We start from the raw sequence: 19740 nt of genomic DNA on the forward strand, positions 1-19740 counted from the left end.
AGGCGTACCGATGAAGTCTTCCAGTTCCCTGGACGTCAAAGACCGAACTTCCCACGGTACCATGTAATCCACTCAGAAACATCCGATAAACAAGTACGAAACATCTCCCCTTTTCTAGTTTCCAAGTCCTTAACTGATGTCTTTGGTCCAGGCTACGAGGTATCAAGGCTGGCAAGTGGTGATCTCCTATTAGAACTGCATGATAAGAAACAATACGAAAAGTTGCCCAGTCTAGTATCATTTGGGGATGTTCAATTGACAGTAACTCCACACCGCACTCTGAACACCACCCGCGGCGTTGTCTCGGATGACGATTTGCTCCAGCTGACAGAGGCTGAGCTCCCGGAGGGCTTCAGTGAGCAGAATGTTGTCAATGTCCGAAGAATTAAAATGAGAAGAGATGGTAAAGAAATTCAAACGAAGCACCTGATACTCGCATTCGGTTCAAGTATTCTGCCCGAGTCTGCAGAGGCCCGGTACATCAGGCTCCGTGTCAGACCATATGTGCCAAATCCCCTAAGATGCTTCAAATGCCAGCATTTCGGCCACAGTTCGCAGAGCTGCCGGGGCCGCCAAACATGTGCAAAATGCAGTGCCCTTGAATACGCCACTGAAGCTTGTAATAACTCTCTTCACCGTGTAAACTGTGACGGGGATCACGCCGCGTACTCGCGGTCGTGCCCCTCCTGGAACAAGGAAAAAAAATTGTAACCGTAAAAGTAAAAGAGAATATATCGTTCAAAGAGGCACGAAGGCGGGTAGCATACCTGCTAAAGAAAAGCTTTGCCGAAGTGGCGCGTCAGGGGGCAGCGCCACAACGGCCTCCGGCGGCTATCCGACCCACAAACAGTGAGTCGGCAGTCACGCCATCTGCCCCTGCGGCGGTTGCAGCTAGCGCTGCTCCGTCAACCGAGCAGAGGGGACATCGACCCCGAAGGTGGGCGCAGCCAAGGCTGCCTCAACCTCCCAGGTCCCTTCCAGCGCTGGCAACAGCCGGCGCAGCCAAATCCCTCAGGGAGCCCCATCCACCTCCGGGCTGGTGGGCGCAGGGGTCTCGCCTTCCGAGGTGAGCCTCTCACGAAAAACTTCTCGCTCTCAAGAGCGCGTGTCCGGCGCCTCACAAGAGGCAATGGACACACCTATCCCCATGGCACACCAAGCGCCTAAGGAGCGGCAAGGCTCCCTCGAACGCTCCAAAAAAGGCAGAACCCCGGTTACAGTGCCTCGCAAGAGCTCTGTAGTCTAAGGCATCACTTCCGTTTCCGTAAACACAGCACCAATTCACTTTAAATATGGATACACAAATCATACAATGGAATGTCAGAGGTCGTCTAAGAAACCTTTATGATGTACAAGAACTCATCCACCAACACAATCCAAAAGTCCTGTGTTTACACGAAACACACCTAAACGTAATAAAAAGCTACTTGTCCAATCGTACCTTCCAGGTGAAAGTAGGCAATGTGCTGTCACGTCCTTTTACACAAGAAACCGGTGTACCCCAGGGTGGCGTGCTCAGTTGCACACTCTTTATTGTTAAGATGACAACACTTCGTGCTTCCTTATCACCGGCCATTTTGTATTCCGTCTATGTGGACGACATTCAAATTGGTTTCAAATCCTGTCACCTCGCAGTGTGCGAGAGACAGGTACAGCATGGTTTGAACAAGGTGTTGAACAGAGAAAATGGATTCAAAATCAATCCTCATAAGAGTTCTTGTATGTTGTTTACAAGAAAGAGAGGCCTGGTTCCGGATCCCCGCTTAGTAATGTGTGGACAACAGATACCTGTAAACAAAGAGCACAAATTTCTAGGTGTTATACTCGACAATACTCACTTTCGTCCCACACATTAAACATCTTAAAGAAAAGTGTCTGAAAACAATGAACCTAATGAAACTTCTATCCCAGACTACGTGGGGTAGTGACAGGAAGTGCCTAATGAATCTCTATAAGAGCCTCATCCGGTCACGATTAGATTATGGTGCCGTGGTATATAACTCTGCCGCCCCGAGCGCGCTAAAGATGCGAGACCCTGTTCACCATCTATGTATCCGTTTAGCCACGGGCGCTTTCAGAACCAGCCCGATTGAAAGCTTATATGCCGAATCGAATGAATGGTCTCTCCACCTACAGAGATCATACCTCAGCTTTACATATCTCCTTAAAGTACGCTCTAATCCTGAACATCCATGTTTTGATACCGTTACCGATATGACGTGCGCTACACTTTTCAGAAATCGTCCCTCCATAAGACAGCCTTTCTCGCTGCGTGTGAAGGAGCTTTGCTATGAAATGCGTATCCCACTCCTCAAGCATCGCTTAATGCACCTAACCAAACTCTTACCTCCTTGGGAGTGGCAGGTGATACAATGTGACATATCCTTTATAAAAGTTACAAAGCACGCTCCTGAGGCCGAAATCAGAATGCATTTCCTAGAACTTCAGTACAAACACTCAAGCGCAGAGTTCTACACAGACGCTTCGAAGTCAAATGCCGGGGTATCCTATGCAGCCGTCGGCCCATCCTTCTCGGAATCCAATGTACCGCATCCGGAAACAAGCATCTTTAAGGCCGAGGCCTATGTATTACTCTCTGCTGTGAAGCATACAAGAAGATCAAAACTTCCAAAAGCAGCGATCTATACAGACTCTCTAAGCGTCGTGAAGGCCTTAATGTTACTGTACAAACATAAAAATCTCGTATTCAATGAACTATATTCGGTACTGTGTAAAGCGTACTCATCTAACCAGACTATCATAATATGCTGGGTCCCTGGCCATAGGGGAATCGAAGGTAACGTTCTCGCAGACAAGATGGCCACGTCAATCACATCGCAAGCTGTTAACCCTACCTCTGATGTGCCTGTCACAGATCTGAGGCCTTTCCTATGAAATAAACTGCGAAATTATTGGCAGTGCACGTGGGATGCGCAAACAAATAACAAACTGCACGTTATAAAGCCCCAGTTAGGTTTCTGGCCCTCCCCAATGAGATCTCGGTGAACAGATGTCCTATTCTGTCACCTCAGAATAGGACACACATTTGGCACCCATAATTATCTGCTTACTGGAAGTGAACCTCCAACCTGTGGTAGATGAGGGGAGAGGCGGACCGTGCTCCACGTCCTTCTGGAGTGTCGGGAAGCCGAATCTGAAAGAATGAGACATTTCTCCTTAGCATACAGGCAGCACATTCCTCTTCATCCTGTAATGTTCCTCGGTCCAGAACCGTTTTTTAATACAGACACAGTCCTAGGTTTCCTAAGAGATGTGGTCTTACATGTTATTAGTCCTATGCATTCGTAGCGCTTCCTCACTTTAGAGGATGCCGCTGCGATAATTGTTTTGCATAGCACATGCCTCCAGGCCCGTGTGTTTCAAGGGCTCTAAGGAGGCAGTAGTGCTCTAGGATTTCTTATAATCAGATATATTTTACCTATCATATCATTCTTTTTAAATGCATCTAAATGTTCATAGTACAAGTCATACGTCATCGCCATAATTTTATTACACAGATTTTATGCACTTTAGAGCGCATATTTTAAGGCCCCTTTACAGCCACGTCACACAAATTTCATAGTAATCATAAATACACTGCGAACCCACTACCACAGACATGGCGCTCTTTGGTCATACCTGGCCATTGGGCCATAAAACCCCATGCATCATCATCATCATCATAAGTGCTTTTCCACAGCAGCCTCCTTATTCTTTTCGAGGCTGCCATATTTTGTCATATAGCAGATTCCCATACAGTTTTATTGGTCAATGTGTGATATCAATCAAGAAGGGTGTCGGAAGATGTGGCGCCGGAAGAAGAAAGCCTTGGGAGCTATGCAAAGGGGGAAGGCAGCTGGGGAGGATCGGCTAACAGCAGATTTGTTGGATGGTGGGCAGATTGTTCTAGAACCACTGGCCACCCTGTATACGCAATGCCTCATGACCCCAAGCGTACCGGAATTTTGGAAGAATGTTAACATAATCCTAATCCATAAGAAAGGGGACGCCAAAGACTTGAAAAATTATAGACCGATCAGCTTACTGTCTGTTACCTACAAAGTATTTGCTAAGGTAATCGCAAATAGAATCGGGAACACCTTAGAATTCCGTCAACGAAAGGACCAGGCAGGGTTCCGTAAAGGCTACTCAACAATAAACCATATTCGCACTATCAATCAGGTGATAGAGAAATGTGCGGAATATAACCTACACTTATATATAACTTTCATTGATTCAGTCGAAACCTCGGCAGTCATGGAGGCATCACGGAATCAGGGTGTATACAAGCCATATGTAAAAATACTGAAAGATATTTATAGTGGCTTCACAGCCATCATAGTCCTCCATAAAGAAAGCAGCAAAATACCAATAAAGAAGGGCGTCAGGCAGGAAGATACGCACTCTCCAATGCTATTCACAGCGTGTTTACAGGAGGCATTCAGAGATCTGGATTGGGAAGAATTGGGGGTAAGAGTTAATGGAGAATACCTTAGTAACTTGCGATTTGCTGGCGATATTGCCTTGCTTAGTAACTCGGGGGACGAACTACAATGCATGCTCATTGACCTGGAGAGCCAAAGCAGAAGGGAGGGTCTAAAAATTAGTGAGCAGAAAACTAAAGTAATGTTGAACAGTCTCGGAAGAGAACAGCAGTTTACGATAGGTAGTGAGGCACTGGAAGTGGTAAGGGAATACATCTACTTAGGGCAGGTAGTGACCGCAGATCTGGATCATGAGACTAAAATGATCGGAAAAATAAGAGTGGGCTGGGGTGCGTTTGGCAGGTATTCTCAGATCATGAAAGCAGGTTGCCACTATCCCTCAATATAAAAGCATATAACAGCTGTATCTTACCAGTACTCGCGTATGGGGCAGAAACCTGGAGGCTTATGAAAAGGGTTATACTTAAACTGAGGACGACGCAACAAGCTATGGAAAGAATGATGGGTGTTACGTCAAGGGAGGAGGCTACACTTGAAAGACTGCTTTTTTATTTGTGGACAGATCTGAACGAAATTTTCACACTTTGTGTATTTAATGTGCAGATTCTAAAAAGTATAATTAATTTTTCCATAGGATAAGTAGTTTCCAATATAGTCTGAAAGGATTGTATAAGCTGGGTCCTTTGTTTGGAGGAAAATTAGCATTAAACGGACAACCCTAACACAGTGGTTTGAGTATAGACTATCTGGAATTTTCAAGGAGTGTCATAAGATATTAATGGTCTAGGCTAATTTGAAGGAAAATAAATGCCATCTTGACATGTCTAATATGTGACCCATTTCAAAATCTTTTTAAGTGTACTGCTTTCAAAAGGGGCATATTACTTAAGGCATACATTTCTTTTTCTGGCAAAAAAAAAAAACTGCTGATAGCTGGAATAGGACAGAAACTATTTTAACTTCGAAATTGGAAGTCTGTCATAATTGTTGTTTTGAGAAATCAAGGAAAAACATTCGGCAACATCTTTATTAGGAACTTAGCATAAAATCTCAAGGAAATGCACCAGGGGCATAATCTGGATGCATCCCATCTTTTTGCCGCTTTTTGGCCAGCTTCCTTGTGCTCAAAGAGGCTTCTTGCTGGAGTTAGCACTTCGATGGCCATCTTTCTCCTTTGCTCGATGAGGTGCAGTGTTAGGAATATTCATGTGTAGCTGCTGTAGAATTGCAGTGGACGCAAGTAGGTTCCCAGTGTTGAAGAGTAGGACAGCTTCTGCAACAGCAGCTTGCACGACGAAGAGACATGCATGCTGTTTCTTTGAGACACTCCAAATCGCTGAGTGAAGGCTCTTATTAGAGTTCTGTGTCTTGCCTCGCAAGCATCTCTAGAGCAGGGTTTTTTCAGATAGCCGCACATATACAGGCAGCATTGCTTCTGCCACATGTTCTCGCAAGTTGTAGTGGTGCTTGGGTTCAGGCTCTCCCTTTGCTCTCGCAGCATTGTGACGAAAGAACGTTGTCAGAACATTGCTGAGAGCCCATACTCTTTGGCGGGGTCCCTGAAAGCATCACCGCCTTCTAGCCGCACCCGGGACACAGCACAAGTCCAAGGAACTATTGTATGACGGATAAATCCACGATTACAAATTCAGTTCCGCTGTCGTTGACGTCATCTCGTGTCTACACCCAGCAGCTTGAACTTTCGCTGCACTGCAGACTGCGACGCCAGGCACGTTTTCCGACGCTCGCTACTTTCTTCAGCCGTGAAGAAAACGGTGCCTACACGATCTGTGCCAACACGCATGACGTGGGCGGACGAAGTGTTGACGCTAGACGTGCCGGTTTGCAGCTCGAAACTGGATCCGGTAGAATGTCCAGGCAGACCAGCACCCGGCAGCTCCGGGAGTATGACATCCGGGCAGCGAAATGAACACCTTATCAAACGTTGTTGCGAAGCAAGCGGCTGAACAAACGTAGAACATAGACAGCGACGCCATAGAGAAAGAAATTTCAATTTCTTTCTATATGGCGATGAAACCAGAGAGAAACAAACGTAGCAAAATGCGAGAGTGGTCAAGCGCGTGCCAGACAGCGCCAGACCAATAGGAGTGAACCGCGCGGGGGTGTGCGTGCTTTGGCCCATCGGGGGCACGGATGCATCCTTCAGAAATAGAGAATTTTAGTGCGTCCGGTATTCCGGCAAGCGCGGGTGGTTTGCCGGTTTAGCGGGGGCGTAAACGTGAGCGGCCAGATTGGTGGTGCAAAGCTCAACCACATAAACACAGTCAATTACTATATTCTTCTTAGCTGCTGGTGTAAATTTTCGACAGCAGCGTAATCGTGTTCACAATTACGCCGCTGCAAAAATTTTGCACCAGCAGCAAAGTCGGATATAGTTGGTTACTGCAGTTTTAGCTATGCGTTTGCCTGGTTGAACTCTACCCACCAGGCGGCTGCACTGCTCCGGCCGCTCACGTTTGTCCCCGCAAATCCGGCTATCCCCCCAAACCTCCCCCGTTTGCCGGAATAGCCGACAGGCTAAAAGTGTCTAATGATGCGATAGCATCTGTAAAGCGTACTAGAATGGGAGAGTGGGTCCAACGAGGGCTCTGCACTGAGGCATTTTTAATTGAAAATCCCGATGGCGCCACCGTCGCCTTCTGGGCGCCATGCGCACGGCGGAGGCGCCGGTCAGCAGCGTCGTATTTAGAGTGTGCCGAACAGAAGCACGGCCGCGGTCACGAGCAGCGTTGCAGTTGCGTTCGAGGATGGCCGTGCCTGGATTAACCGGAGCCACGCAGTCAGATGGATCGCGTTTGCAGTTTGCTTTCCTTTTTAAACCTGATGTGCATGTTCCACTGTGTGAAGAGATAACGAAATGCAGAGCTCATATTCCGATGAAATGGCGATCGTGCTGTGGATGAGGTACAGGAATTAAAATGAACTGTGTTGCGTAATTAGGGGTTAAATAAAAATTGGTAAACCTTTGTTTTGTTCTATTCTCAAGGCGATACATTGAATGCTAACAATTTCCCCGATGCCCTAATAACGCTGCAATTTGACATTTAGGGAGAATGTGGGTCACATTATGTGTTACGTGCATCACCTTTTTCTTTTGTAGCTTTATTGCGTTTCGAAAATATTTACGGAGTAGCCATTTTCTTCTTTATGTTTATGCGTCATACGCCTGAGATGTAGTTGGTTTTCCAGATCCCCTGGGTGAGCATAGCAAAACATAGTTTTTTGGGCCCCAATAGTTTGGGGCACCAAAAAACTTTGCAGGTGTTAACGTTGGGGCACGCAGGAGTGAAGAGTTTTAGAATAGGGATTTGTGTTTGTGGATAGCGTCTTGCGCTGACAGCACCACTACGGCGTCAAAGCAAAACTACTAGAAATAATTAAATGTACAGTCAAACCCACTTATAACAATACCGCTTTTAACAATATATAGGATATAGCAATGGACAGCCGCGGCACCATCACCTTTGCAGTGTGTTCTATGGTAAAATAAACCGCTTATAACAATGCTATCATATTAGATTGTCGGTTATAACAATTGAATGTATTCATTTGGAGCCAACCCTCACAGAAAAAAAAATGCGCAAACGCAGCGACCACGCCGGCCAAACTACTCTGCCAAAAGCGCGCGCGTGTATGCAGAGCCGCCCGCACAGGGGCGGCGAAAAGCTCACGTGACGACGCATGCGAGGAGAATGGGGTGAGCAGGAGAAGCAGGAGAAAAGACAGACGCTTTCCTCTGGGCAGAGTAGGAGAGGGAAGGAAGGCATTTCTTTTGTTGCTTTTGTATCGGCGCGCGGGGAGCAGTCCATTCTGAGGGTGTGCCGCTCGTTGAAAACGCGTCACGGCAGTTGAGTGGGCTGCCCCATCTTTCCCATTCTGCTTGGTTCCTGCTTCACCAGTTGCACGTGTTCCGAAGGCAGCATACAGTGTACTTCATTTTTGCAAAAAACCTTTCGCTCGGACATGTTCAACATTTGGATGCCCTCCAGAAAGACATCGGCAAGATTGCCGCGAAGCAGTCGAAACTCGCCGATTACGGGTTTGTTTCAGCAAATAATTGAGAAGTGCAAGCTATTTTCCCCTCATTAAATGCTCTTAGGTATTCACGTTTTCCTTGTTTTTTTTTGGGGGGGGGGCGCTAAGGGATTTTCAAGCTGAGAGGCAGCCGCGGCAACCTTCTCGTATTTTTCACAAGGCCCCTTTCGGGACCACCAAAACGATGCCTCGGCGGAGCTGGCATGTCACTTGCCGTCTGTGACCCCTCTTTGCAGCTGTTATGCTTTTTTTCATGCAATCCGTTTATAACAATTATCGGTTATAACAATGAAATTTTCATGGCACTTGAACATTGTTATAAATGGACTCGACTGTATACCATTTTATGATAGGAATAGTAATTTTGACTTGCGTGTATTCGCATTTAATTGCAATTTAGAGGTTATTCTGTCAGCAGCAAACAATTTGTTGCGCTTAGTTTTGAGTAAACTAACTTTACGTGCCTTCAACAGCCAAACTTAGCCGTGTTAGGCCTACGAGCCATAAAATCCACAATCTAATTCGGAATCAGTGGCGTTTAATGAATCAATCTTCATAACACACGCTAGTTGAGAGAAAGTGATAATCATGGTCACTTCTCCTAGCTTGCGAACTTCACGCGTAACCACGAATCAAACCCAATTTTGTGCTAGGTTAGAGCCGTCGCGTCGATGGGTGCCGCCATGTTTGCTGACGCAAAGCTTTTGGGCTGCCGCTAAATCGCTGAAATAGCGTTCCCAACGCAAAATCCAAAAGCAGTTTGCGTCATACGCATGCGCAGTGGCCTCAACGCTATTTCTTTGGGGCCCCAAAACGATTGGGCCCCTATTCTAAAACTCTTCATTGGCTTGGATTAGGAAGCATGTTATCGGTTGTCTTTGAGCTCGCTCAGGTTTTCATTGTCACGTGCCTCCAATCCGTATATCGGTTCAACTGAGAGCGGGAGCGTTCTCTTTCATGACCGGCTTTCATCTGTTGCATATGAGGCCATTCTCTTTCGTGTGGGCTGCTCGGGTGCAGGGTGCTCGTAGAGATACTCCAGAAAATACGGCAAAAGATTGTGGGTACGGCATAAGACAGAAGCACGGGCTTTCCACACTGTGTAGATACTTCCTGACCTTTGACGATATGTACATAATGCCTCAGTGTCAAAGTGCAGCTTACAAATGGAGTCTGTGACTTCCAAAGGGCCGATCAGTGCGGTGAAGATTGAGCTCCCACACGTGTCGCCTTTCTTCATCTTTAGGGACTCCGAAGAGCAAGAGCTTGGCCCGACCTTTCAATCTACTGTATACGGTTTTGCAACCCACTACACAACAGTAGTTCTTTCGCCGAGGTGTGCTCATCCTCTCATTCTTTGAATACTCTGCCAAGTCGCTGAGTTATGAGACAAACTATAGACATATGCGAGGGCCGCCTGCGCGCGTAAACATCGTGCAGAGGCCGTCGTTTGACGGCATCGAGAAACCTCAATTCATGGCAAAGCAGTAATTTTATTGTATTTTTTTTCATACATACTAGGAACAAATATTGACAAAACAAACACAAGCACGACGGTGTGATCAGTAGACAGCGGCCCGTCGAGCAGACGACAGCTCGGCGTTGCCGTAACCACCGTCGGTAGGCGTGGTTCCACCGGGCCGCCGAGGCACCGGATTGGCCGGAACGCCAGAAGGAGCCTAAAGAAGGCGACTGCAGCGCCGCCACAAATTTCACCAATTTTTGCTTCACTATCACCGCTTGCCGGGGCTTCTGTTGGACCCATTCCCCCATTCTAGTACACTCTAGCGTCAGTTTCACTTCGACACCATTTTGAGCTGGCGCAAGTTGGCGGCCACCGGCCACCGCTTTCGCAAATGGCAACGGCGCAAAGCTTGAACATTTTTGACGAAATTTTGCTAATTTCGCGTCCACCTTGGTGTTTAAATGCGATTTTTTATTATTTTCCAATAAAATTTAGCTTCTAGATTTTGCGGAGGGATTCTTGAATGTATAAACGTAGCGAAAATGCACTTTCCCAAAAATCTACTTTTTTGTGATTTTTTTTGCCGTTTGGATACCCGCGTGTCCCCTTAAGGGATAAGAAAAGAGCAGATTGAGTGAGAGAACAAACGTGAGTTAATGACATCTTAGTTGAAATCACGAAAAAGGAATGGGCATGGGCAGGACGAGGAGGGAAGATAACCGATGATCATTAAGAGTTACGGACTGGATTCCAAGGGAAGGGAAGCGTAGCAGGGGGTGGCAGGAAGTTAGGTAGGTGGGTGGATGAGATTAAGAAGTTTGCAGGGACATCACCACAATTAGTACATGACCGGGCTAGTTGGAGAAGTATGGGAGAGGCTTTTGCCCTGCGGTGGGCATAATCAGGCTGATGATAATGATCAAAAAGGGTGCCTGGATCAGGGCACTTCTTCCTACTGTTGCTGTGTACATTTGACTCGGTTTAATGAACAGGCTGAAGTAAGCGAAAATTTGCATTTCCAATTTCGATCAGAACTGTATACTTCTGGAAGTGCGACTGTCGTACTATTGTCTGCTAACTCTTCGCCACGTCAGCTGGCTGTAGGAATGAGCTTTGGCCACGCTGCTTATTTGTGTCGTAGCAGTCGGGTCTCGCCAATTTTGATAGGCTTTGGACACTCGACTAGCTGTCAACCATGTGAAATGTAAAGGGTTTGACAACTTATTTTTGAGGACCCAGTCTTTTATGGCGCAATGACATGCTCGTCCTCGGAAGTGTTTATACCCGCGGCGGTAACTTGGAAAGCCAGTAGAAATTTTGTAAGCAGAATTTCTTGATCTGAGCAATCTCTAAAGAAATGGATTCCCACACCAGCAACACTGAGAAGTGGGAGCGATGTCTATAACTGGCCTTGCAAGTTGGGTGCCTTTTGCAAGAGTGTACCTTTCATTAACCCTCTGCATTTTAACTTCTTCACCCCTTCCGAAAATGAAGTGCTGCTGTGATAAGTTGCTACATCTGTGGCTGCTGCAAATACTATTGCTAGTTAGTGGCAATGTGGTGCCCTCTTTGGCATGGGGGTGCAAGTTTAGCTGCCACACTGTGCTCTTTGAGAACAGGCTACAACACATGCCACTGGACCTCGGACGCCACGGCATCAATTTTCTACTTGTCGCAATAGATTTAGCTGTGTGTTGCGAGTTACATAAAAAATGCGTAAAAAAAATGTGTTCTATTTCACTACCTAAGATAGACCAAGGAGCTGCATGCACAAATACCTCATATGAGAGGGCATCCTATCTTTTTTCTGTCGTCTTTTAGCCCCATGGGAACGCCAAAGGTCACTTCGAGATTTGTTCTGAAGAATTAGATATACAAATCCTCGTTTAGTGATGCATAAGGCGCTCATTTCAATCAATACAAAACTATTTTTTTTCGTCAGTGGGGCTATTTTGAGCTGTGTTCCGAACATTTGTCAGTCTTTTTAAGGTTGGCCCATATGTGTATGCTTGCCAGCACATGCTCACTCCTGCCTAGACACCTTCGCAGACTTCCCTTTGTATTGAGCTATGGCACTGAATGTGCAAAGTGGATGTAGCTGCTATCCATTGGTCAAGCTGGTGCAGGACAAAGCCAGTCTGCACCACATGGCATCCCCACACTGGAGCACACGAGTGGAAGCACGTACTCCACCCCTTTTGTGCACACAGCTGTTTGCAGCTTAGTGTACATAGTGTAGCTGCCACGGAGCGCAGTGACGAGCCCGCTCGCTGAGCACAAGTGTGCTCATATTGTCATCTGTGGGTGACTCGTCTTGGGGCCCAAGTGCCAAAATGTGACAGATTGGTTGTCTGCTTCCCGATTAGCACACCGAGGTGTCCGGCCTTTGTGGTTGAAGCTCATTACGTTGGTGATCCTTTCAATGCGAGTCGCGAGTGCGGCATCCGTAGCTTAGTCGGTGTGTGCCGCCAATGTTTGCGCGCACGCTAGGAGGTTTGTTCGACCCTTGGAAATATGTGCGATTGGCAGACAGCGCGAAAGAAAATGTGCTACCCGCGTCATCTGGTACACGGATACCGCATATGGCTATTTGCTAGACTGAACCACAGCAAAGGGATGAGGCACCGCGAGCTCAGCCATGAGCTGATGGATAGCTTTCGAGTTTAGCACATTGTGGGCACTGTTACGTTTCGCCTACGACGCGCGGTATAGCCGGTGCAGATGCAATGGACGCCGGGGCTTCGTTCAAAGCGGCGGACATTTTGGCCCGTTCAGCGCTGCCGCAACGCCTCCCCGCCAAGGGCGTCCAGGCATGTTTCAATGCCACGTGTCTTTGTGTGTGTGTGTGTGTGTGTGTGTGTGTGTGTGCATGTTGGTGCCCACGCTTGTCAAAGCGCAGCAGCCGGGGAGAGGAGCTCCCCAGCTGTGAAGCGAGGTGTGACCGGCGCCGGCCCGGCGGATGCGTCACTTGTCTCAACGTGTCTCTCAGCGTGTCCGCGCCCCGCCGTCACGGGCGCCTCTCGCAAGCCGTTCCTTCTTGCCCTAAACTCCGAGAGTATAAAAGCAGCTGCCCCCGGACGCCAAGAGAGAGGCTCCGATTTCTTCTGTCGAGTAACGTGCTCTCCCGCCTCTCCACTTCGGTCGACCTGACGGGCCGCTCTTTTGCGATGCTAGAATAAACAAGTTGTTCTGTTAGCAGTCGACTCATGCTTTGCCAGCACCTTCGGATGCTTCCAGTTGCGCCCCAGGCCGCCAGGCCAACGCTACCCTTGGGGCTTACGACCCATATGCAACAGCACCCAAATTGGAAGTATTTGCATTCACGCGAATATCCAAATCAAATTTGAACTGTGTGCCATCGTGAGGTTCAATAGGCTGAGCGTTACAGGCACTGCCTTGCTCTGCCGTAGCTTTTGCAGTGCCAGGCTTTGAGGGAGTGGGGGCACTGTGACAACTCTGATTGCCTGTAACTCTGCTGAATACACTGAAGCGCCTTTTGCTGAAGTGTTTCTGCAACAGTGTTAACTGCAAATGCATTTCTCAGGTTCAGGAGTTCTCTGGCTTACGAAGCCTATTGTAAAATGCATGGCAGCCACATTTCGAGGGGGCCGAAGTGTGAAGACGCCCGTGTACTTAGATTTAGGCACTTGTTAAAGAACCTCAGGTGGTCCAGATTTCCGGAGTACCCTACTACGGCATGCCTCATCAGAAAGTGGTTTTGGCATGTAAAACCCCATCATTTTTTTTGTAATTCACTAGTACAGCTAGAACGTTTATATAATGTCTAAGTTTCCCAATTACAAATATCTAGTTCACTGCTTCTTTTAGCAGTGACTGAATACTGCGCGTTGAATTGCAGCCCCTGACAAACGGTGAACTGTTGTCAAAGTTGGTGTAATTATCACGTTTCCTCTGGTGTACCCGACAATTGAGGTGACTTGTCCCATTTTCTTTTTGGTGATGCAGATGGTCAACCCAATATGAGAGCTGTCTCTTGAAGTTTAAATCCTGGCTTAACACGGCTGCGAATGTACCACCTGTGAACCACCATCCCATTCGCCAAAACATAAAGTTAAAATGAATGCACCATGAAATGCTAGCTGTGTGACATTTGAGCATAAACATGCCTGCAGTGAAATTGGAAGAACCATTATTTTTTTTGCCTGGTTACGCCCACTGCAGGGCAAAGGCCTCTCCCATACTTCTCCAACAACCCCGGCCATGTACTATTTGTGGCCATGTTGTCCCTGCGAACTTCTTAATCTCATCCGCCCACCTAACTTTCTGCAGCCCTTTGCTACGCTTCCCTTCCCTTGGAATCCAGTCCGTAACCCTTAATGACCATCGGTTATCTTCCCTCCTCATTAAGTGTCCTGCCGATGTCCATTTCTTTTTCTTGATTTCAACTAAGATGTCATTAACTCGCGTTTGTTCCCTCACCCAATCTGCTCTTATCCTTTAACGCTACACCCATCATTCTTCTTTCCATAGCTCGTTGCGTCGTCTCAATTTAAGTAGAACCCTTTTCATAAGCCTCCAAGCTTCTGCCCTGTACGTGAGCACTGGTAAGACACATTTGTTATACACTTTCCTCTTGAGGGATAATGGCAACCTGCTGTTCATGATCTGAGAATGCCTGCCAAACGCACCCCAGCCCATTCTTATTCTTCTGATTATTTGTCTCATGATCCGGATCCGCGGTCACTACCTGCCCTAAGTAGATGTATTCCCTTACCACTTCCAGTGCCTCGCTACCTATTGTAAACTGCTGTTCTCTTCCAAGACTGTTACACATTACTTTAGTTTTCTGCAGATTAATCTTTAGACCCACGCTTCTGCTTTGCCTCTCCAGGTCAGTGAGCATGCATTGCAGTTGGTCCCCTGAGTTACTAAGGAATGCAATATCATCAGCGAATCGCAGGTTACCTAGGTATTCTCCATTAACTCTTATCCCGAATTCTTCCCAATCCAGGTCTCTGAATACCTCCGGTAAACACACTGTGAATAGCATTGGAGAGATCGTATCTCCCTGCTTGACGCCTTTCTTTATTGGGATTTTGTTGCTTTCTTTATGGAGGACTAGGGTGGCGGTGGAGCCGCTATATATACCTTTCAATATTGTCATATACATCTTTATTCTGTATGTATATATGTATATGTATATATGTGTATGTATATATGTAGTATGTGTGCATGTACCTTTTTATTTGTGCAATGTAGCCGACGACGGTAAGTGGTTTTCTACATAGCATGCAATGCTTCGAAGGCTACCGAGACTGCTCTTACTGCTCAGACTCTCAACCAAAAAATAGTGTCCTAATGAAATAAAGATTGGGTGTGCACCATACGCAATTCGATGCAAGATTGCCTTAATTTTATGTTGTAAAAAATATGATGTAATTATTGCATTCGTGATGCAAGGCGTTGTGGCGAGCCATTTCTGTGACCAGCAGCCTAGCACCCCACTAGCTACTAATGTCTCTTACTGGAATTGCAAAGGTGCGTAAATACTGCACGATTTGACTTAAGCTTCCGTCCGCAAGTGGTATTTGAAACTTAAGAAGTAGGTATCCTCTAGAAAGTGTTGCAGATAATAAACAACTATGCTGTAAAACGCAGAGTAAGACCTGCATGACTGCACCATGTACGTAACTTCCACAGTGTTTCCTCTTGCGTGAAACTGAGCATACAGTGAAAGTCTGGTGCCAGCGTTCTGGGCTATCATTGCAATTGAACCGGCACATGGGGATTTGTCTTTGTTGCATCTCTTATGTACACTCGAGGAGAATTTATCTGCTGCAGTAACTTGGCGGCTGTGGTGTTGAGCTGCTGTGGTTGCGGTTCGATCCCAGCTCCAACGATTGTGTGCTTAGATTTTAGGTGCACGTTAAAGAACCCTGGATGGTCCAAATTAATCCAGAGTCTCTCCCACTACGGCATGCCTGGTAAGCGGATCTTGGCTTTGGCACGGAATTTAATTTGAGTAATTCTTTGTCATTTCATTCTTTGGCAATGGTTAGTATTGTTTGACCTCTAGTAGTAGTAACTGTTAGACTTTGTTGAGTAGTACACAGGCACAAAAGGTTTTTAGAACATTACAAAGAATATTCCTATTGCGAGTGTACCTGTCCAAATGTTGTCCACGAGAAAGTGCTGCAGTTTGTTTGGTCATGGGAAATTACAACTGAAAATGACTCCTAATTACCCTTGAATTTAACAGCATAACACAGTTGAGCTTAAAACAAGAAACGAAGTGCCACTAAAGTTGTTCCAAATCTTGGAAGAAATCTGTTCTGACCATGATTCTTGTCGTAAAGCCACGGCAGTAAGATATTTGTCTGTTTTCATTATAGTATACAAAAATTCCTGTTGTGAGAGCTGCTTTGTGAATCATACAGTCAAGTGACAAGCTTCTAATTGTTCACGTTTGTGCTTCCAGGTCGTCGACGGCCGAACTGTCAGAAATGCATAGCTCCAGCTGTGGTGAGTGGGTTTTCGCCAAGCATTCCTTGATGCACACATGTATGTGCATCAACTAACCATATTAGCCCATATTAACCAATGGCCTCTAAGCATTGCTGAAGGGCCTAGTCTGAGACGTTTTTTCACGCATAATCTTTGCCAGGTACAATTTTATATGTTGAAAACTCAAATTAAAGTCACTGCATATCATATCATATATCATTGCATATCCTCAGCAGTCACTGGATGTTGTGTGCCGCATTCACAGATGCATGCACATTTCTGTGTATCGACACTGGTGCTTTTTGAGAGCCTTTGAATGTCAATACATTCAAGGCCCCTGCACACTGTAGCAGGGGTGTTGGAAGCTGGCTTCTCCACAATAAGTTTGCTATGGCAAGCCTATTTTCCATTTTATGACTAGTGCTTGGCATATTGGAAGTTAACATGTGCCTGTTACCAGTATTAATATAACCGTGGCAGGGCTCATTCACTTTTCTTCAGTGAAATCTTTTTCGCTAAAGACATTTTTTCATGGTGTTGAATGTAATTTTGCTTTAGTTGTAAAATGCTTTCTTGGGGTCTAAATTCTTCAAAAGATAACAAATTTTGCAAAAGAAAACAATTCAAGGCAAGAGTCCTAATGAAAGTACACCAAAGATATGAAAGGAAGCTCTAGTGCCTAACAATTCGTAACAGTAGCTTTGATAGAAAATCAGAACAAGAACAGCATGCTGTTGTGTAATCACTGTTATGGCAATTTCGCAAATGGTGCATTCCTCGTCAATCAGTAGACCCTCAGCATAATTGTAGTGCTAGCTTTATTGCGAGGCAATTTGCTGACGTAGTGGTGGTAAAGTCACTTTTGTGAACAGCCCATGCAAGCATTGTTTGGTTGTATTATGACACAGAAAGTGTAATGTGGCTTGCAAGATGAACCCATGCACAAGAGAAGCCTTAGCATGTGGAGCTCGCATGTCCCCATTTTAATGACGAGAATCCTCAGTGGTATGTGCATTGAACAGAAGTGAATTCGCAATTTACAGAAAGGTATTTTGCTGCTGTAAAAGCAATGGCATACTTCAGATGTAGTGTGTCAGGCGGAGCTTCTATTTATTGCTGACTTCTGTCTGCATTTCGCCACGTTTCGATTGGGGCAAAATGCAAGAAAACTTGTGTACTTAAGTTTAGGTGCACGTTAAAGAACCTCAGGTGGTCCAAATTTCTGGAGTCCGCCTCTACGGCGTGCCTCATTTGATCGTGTTTTTGGTACGTAAAACTCCATAATTTACTTTTTTTTTCGCACACCGCTCGAAGTCCGTGTTTGACGTGCTTTGTTAGACTAACCTGCCCGGTTTATTTTCGTTCCTGCCTTTTTCAGGGCACCAGACTCCACATATTGAATTGCGTATGCTGTTGCTGCTTGTTCATGTAATAGTTGCGGTTAAATCGTTTGTGGAGCCGCAATTCTGTTTATGTTCTGTTACTGTGTTTCGATACACAAATAATGCAAAAATTAAATCAAATATTTTTTGCTCCATGCCATTCCTAGCGCATCCTCCTTGTGGAGGGTGCTGCTGCAATAGTAGTGGTTAGCAGAGTACACGCCTCCAGGGCCTTGCGTGCAAGGGTCCTGATGAGGCTGTAGTGCTATTTGGCACCAACACGTTTTAGTATATCATCCCTTTGTAGTATATCTTCTGTTTTGGCATGCTTCACTAGCCTTCGTCGTCGTCTTAACGCTTGTTTGTTTGTTTGCTTATTTATACTGTCAGTCCAAGGATGTACCATTACAGGAGTGGATAGAAATACAAATAAAATATACAAAACATCGGGACATGTAGAACAAAGAACAATACAACAGCATTATCTGTAAAAAGTGACATGCAGTGATCAAAGACAAAACACTCGCAATATGCGCATCAGAAACACATGCTATGATGCAGTCATATCCGGAAAAATGAGATTCTCCAAACCAGCAGTAAAAGCACTGACAGAGGAACATGTGACAAGTAGATTCGGTAATTCATTCCATTCTCTGGTCGCCCTAGGAAGGAAACTGTACTTGAATATATCATTCCGTGTAATGGGCGGGTGTATGTATAAACTCTGCTTGTGCCTGGAGCGCTCATCTGGTGAAATTATACAGAAATCAGTGAAATTAAGTTTAACCTGGTTATGAATAATTAAGTATAAAAATTTCAGTCAGTCAAACTTAGTCCTTAGTTCTAAAGCGGAGATGTTTGCACGTCTGCATAGTTCAGTAGGAGAGTGCACACGCTGATACTTATTAAATATAAATCTGGAGGCGAGTCGTTGAACTCTGTCCAATTTATGACGGTTGGTTACAATGTGTGGATCCCATAGAATGTTGGCGTATTCTATAATTGGCCTTACTAATACCTTATATGCCAACTTTTCACTTCAGGTGTTGCGCTGTAGAGTCTTCGCCTGAGACCCCATAATACTTTATTTGCCCTGCTACACACCTGATTGATATGCACATTCCATCTCAAATATTGAGTAACTATTAGTCCTAGATATTTATATTGTTACTCTTTTTAGTTCCTGTGGACCTATGCTGTATTTGTACCGCAAAGTCACTTTCTTTCTTGTTATAGTCATACAAACTGATTTTACTGGGTTCAGTGACATTTGCCATTCATTACACCATTTTAATATTCTTTGTAAATTGTTGTTATGTTCTAACTGGTCACTTAAAGATTCGATCCTGTTGTAAATGACGCAGTCGTCTGCAAACAACCTTAGTGGAACAGTTATGTCAGAAGGCAAGTCATTAATAAATATAAGAAATAAAAGGGGACCCAGGACACTGCCTTGGGGTACTCCAGACAAAACTGGTTTGGGCATGGATTTAATTTTATTTATTTCAGCATACTGCTCACGAGACTGAAGGTAGGATTTAAGCCACTTAGTGATGTTTGGATTTCTAAATATTTCATTTGTTTTTAAGAGGAGTTTAGGATGTGATACTTTGTCGAACGCTTTGGCAAAGTCTAAAAAAATTAGGTCGACCTGTCCTCGGCAATTTAAAGTTTGTGAAAGATCGTGAACGGTTTGAACAAGCTACGTTATTGTAGGCAACTTCTTGCGAAAACCATGTTGTGCTGGTGATAATAACTTGTAAGCTTCCAGGTAATTTGACAGATGTTTACAAGCTATATGCTCAAGTAGTTTGGAGCAGGTACTTGTAAGAGAAATAGGCCTGTAGTTTCCTACCTCAGATGTGCTCCCACTTTTGTGAACTGGAATTATTTTAGCTTGCTTCCAGGCTGTAGGAAATGTTCCCTG

General features: G+C 45.5%; 1 protein-coding gene across 2 annotated transcripts in view; it reads left to right on the forward strand.

The window, feature by feature from the left end:
• The window catches only part of LOC135908445 (uncharacterized), a 121704-nt gene that overhangs the window by 13813 nt on the left and 88151 nt on the right, over positions 1-19740 (forward strand). For both annotated transcript variants that reach the window (XM_065440218.1, XM_070529767.1), the window contains one exon: positions 16406-16449. In XM_065440218.1, coding sequence (XP_065296290.1) covers positions 16406-16449 — 44 coding nt within the window. The remainder of the gene's footprint in view (positions 1-16405; positions 16450-19740) is intronic.

This window comes from Dermacentor albipictus, unplaced genomic scaffold (genome assembly GCF_038994185.2).
Source record: "Dermacentor albipictus isolate Rhodes 1998 colony unplaced genomic scaffold, USDA_Dalb.pri_finalv2 scaffold_30, whole genome shotgun sequence".
Taxonomy (NCBI): Eukaryota; Metazoa; Arthropoda; class Arachnida; order Ixodida; family Ixodidae; genus Dermacentor; species Dermacentor albipictus.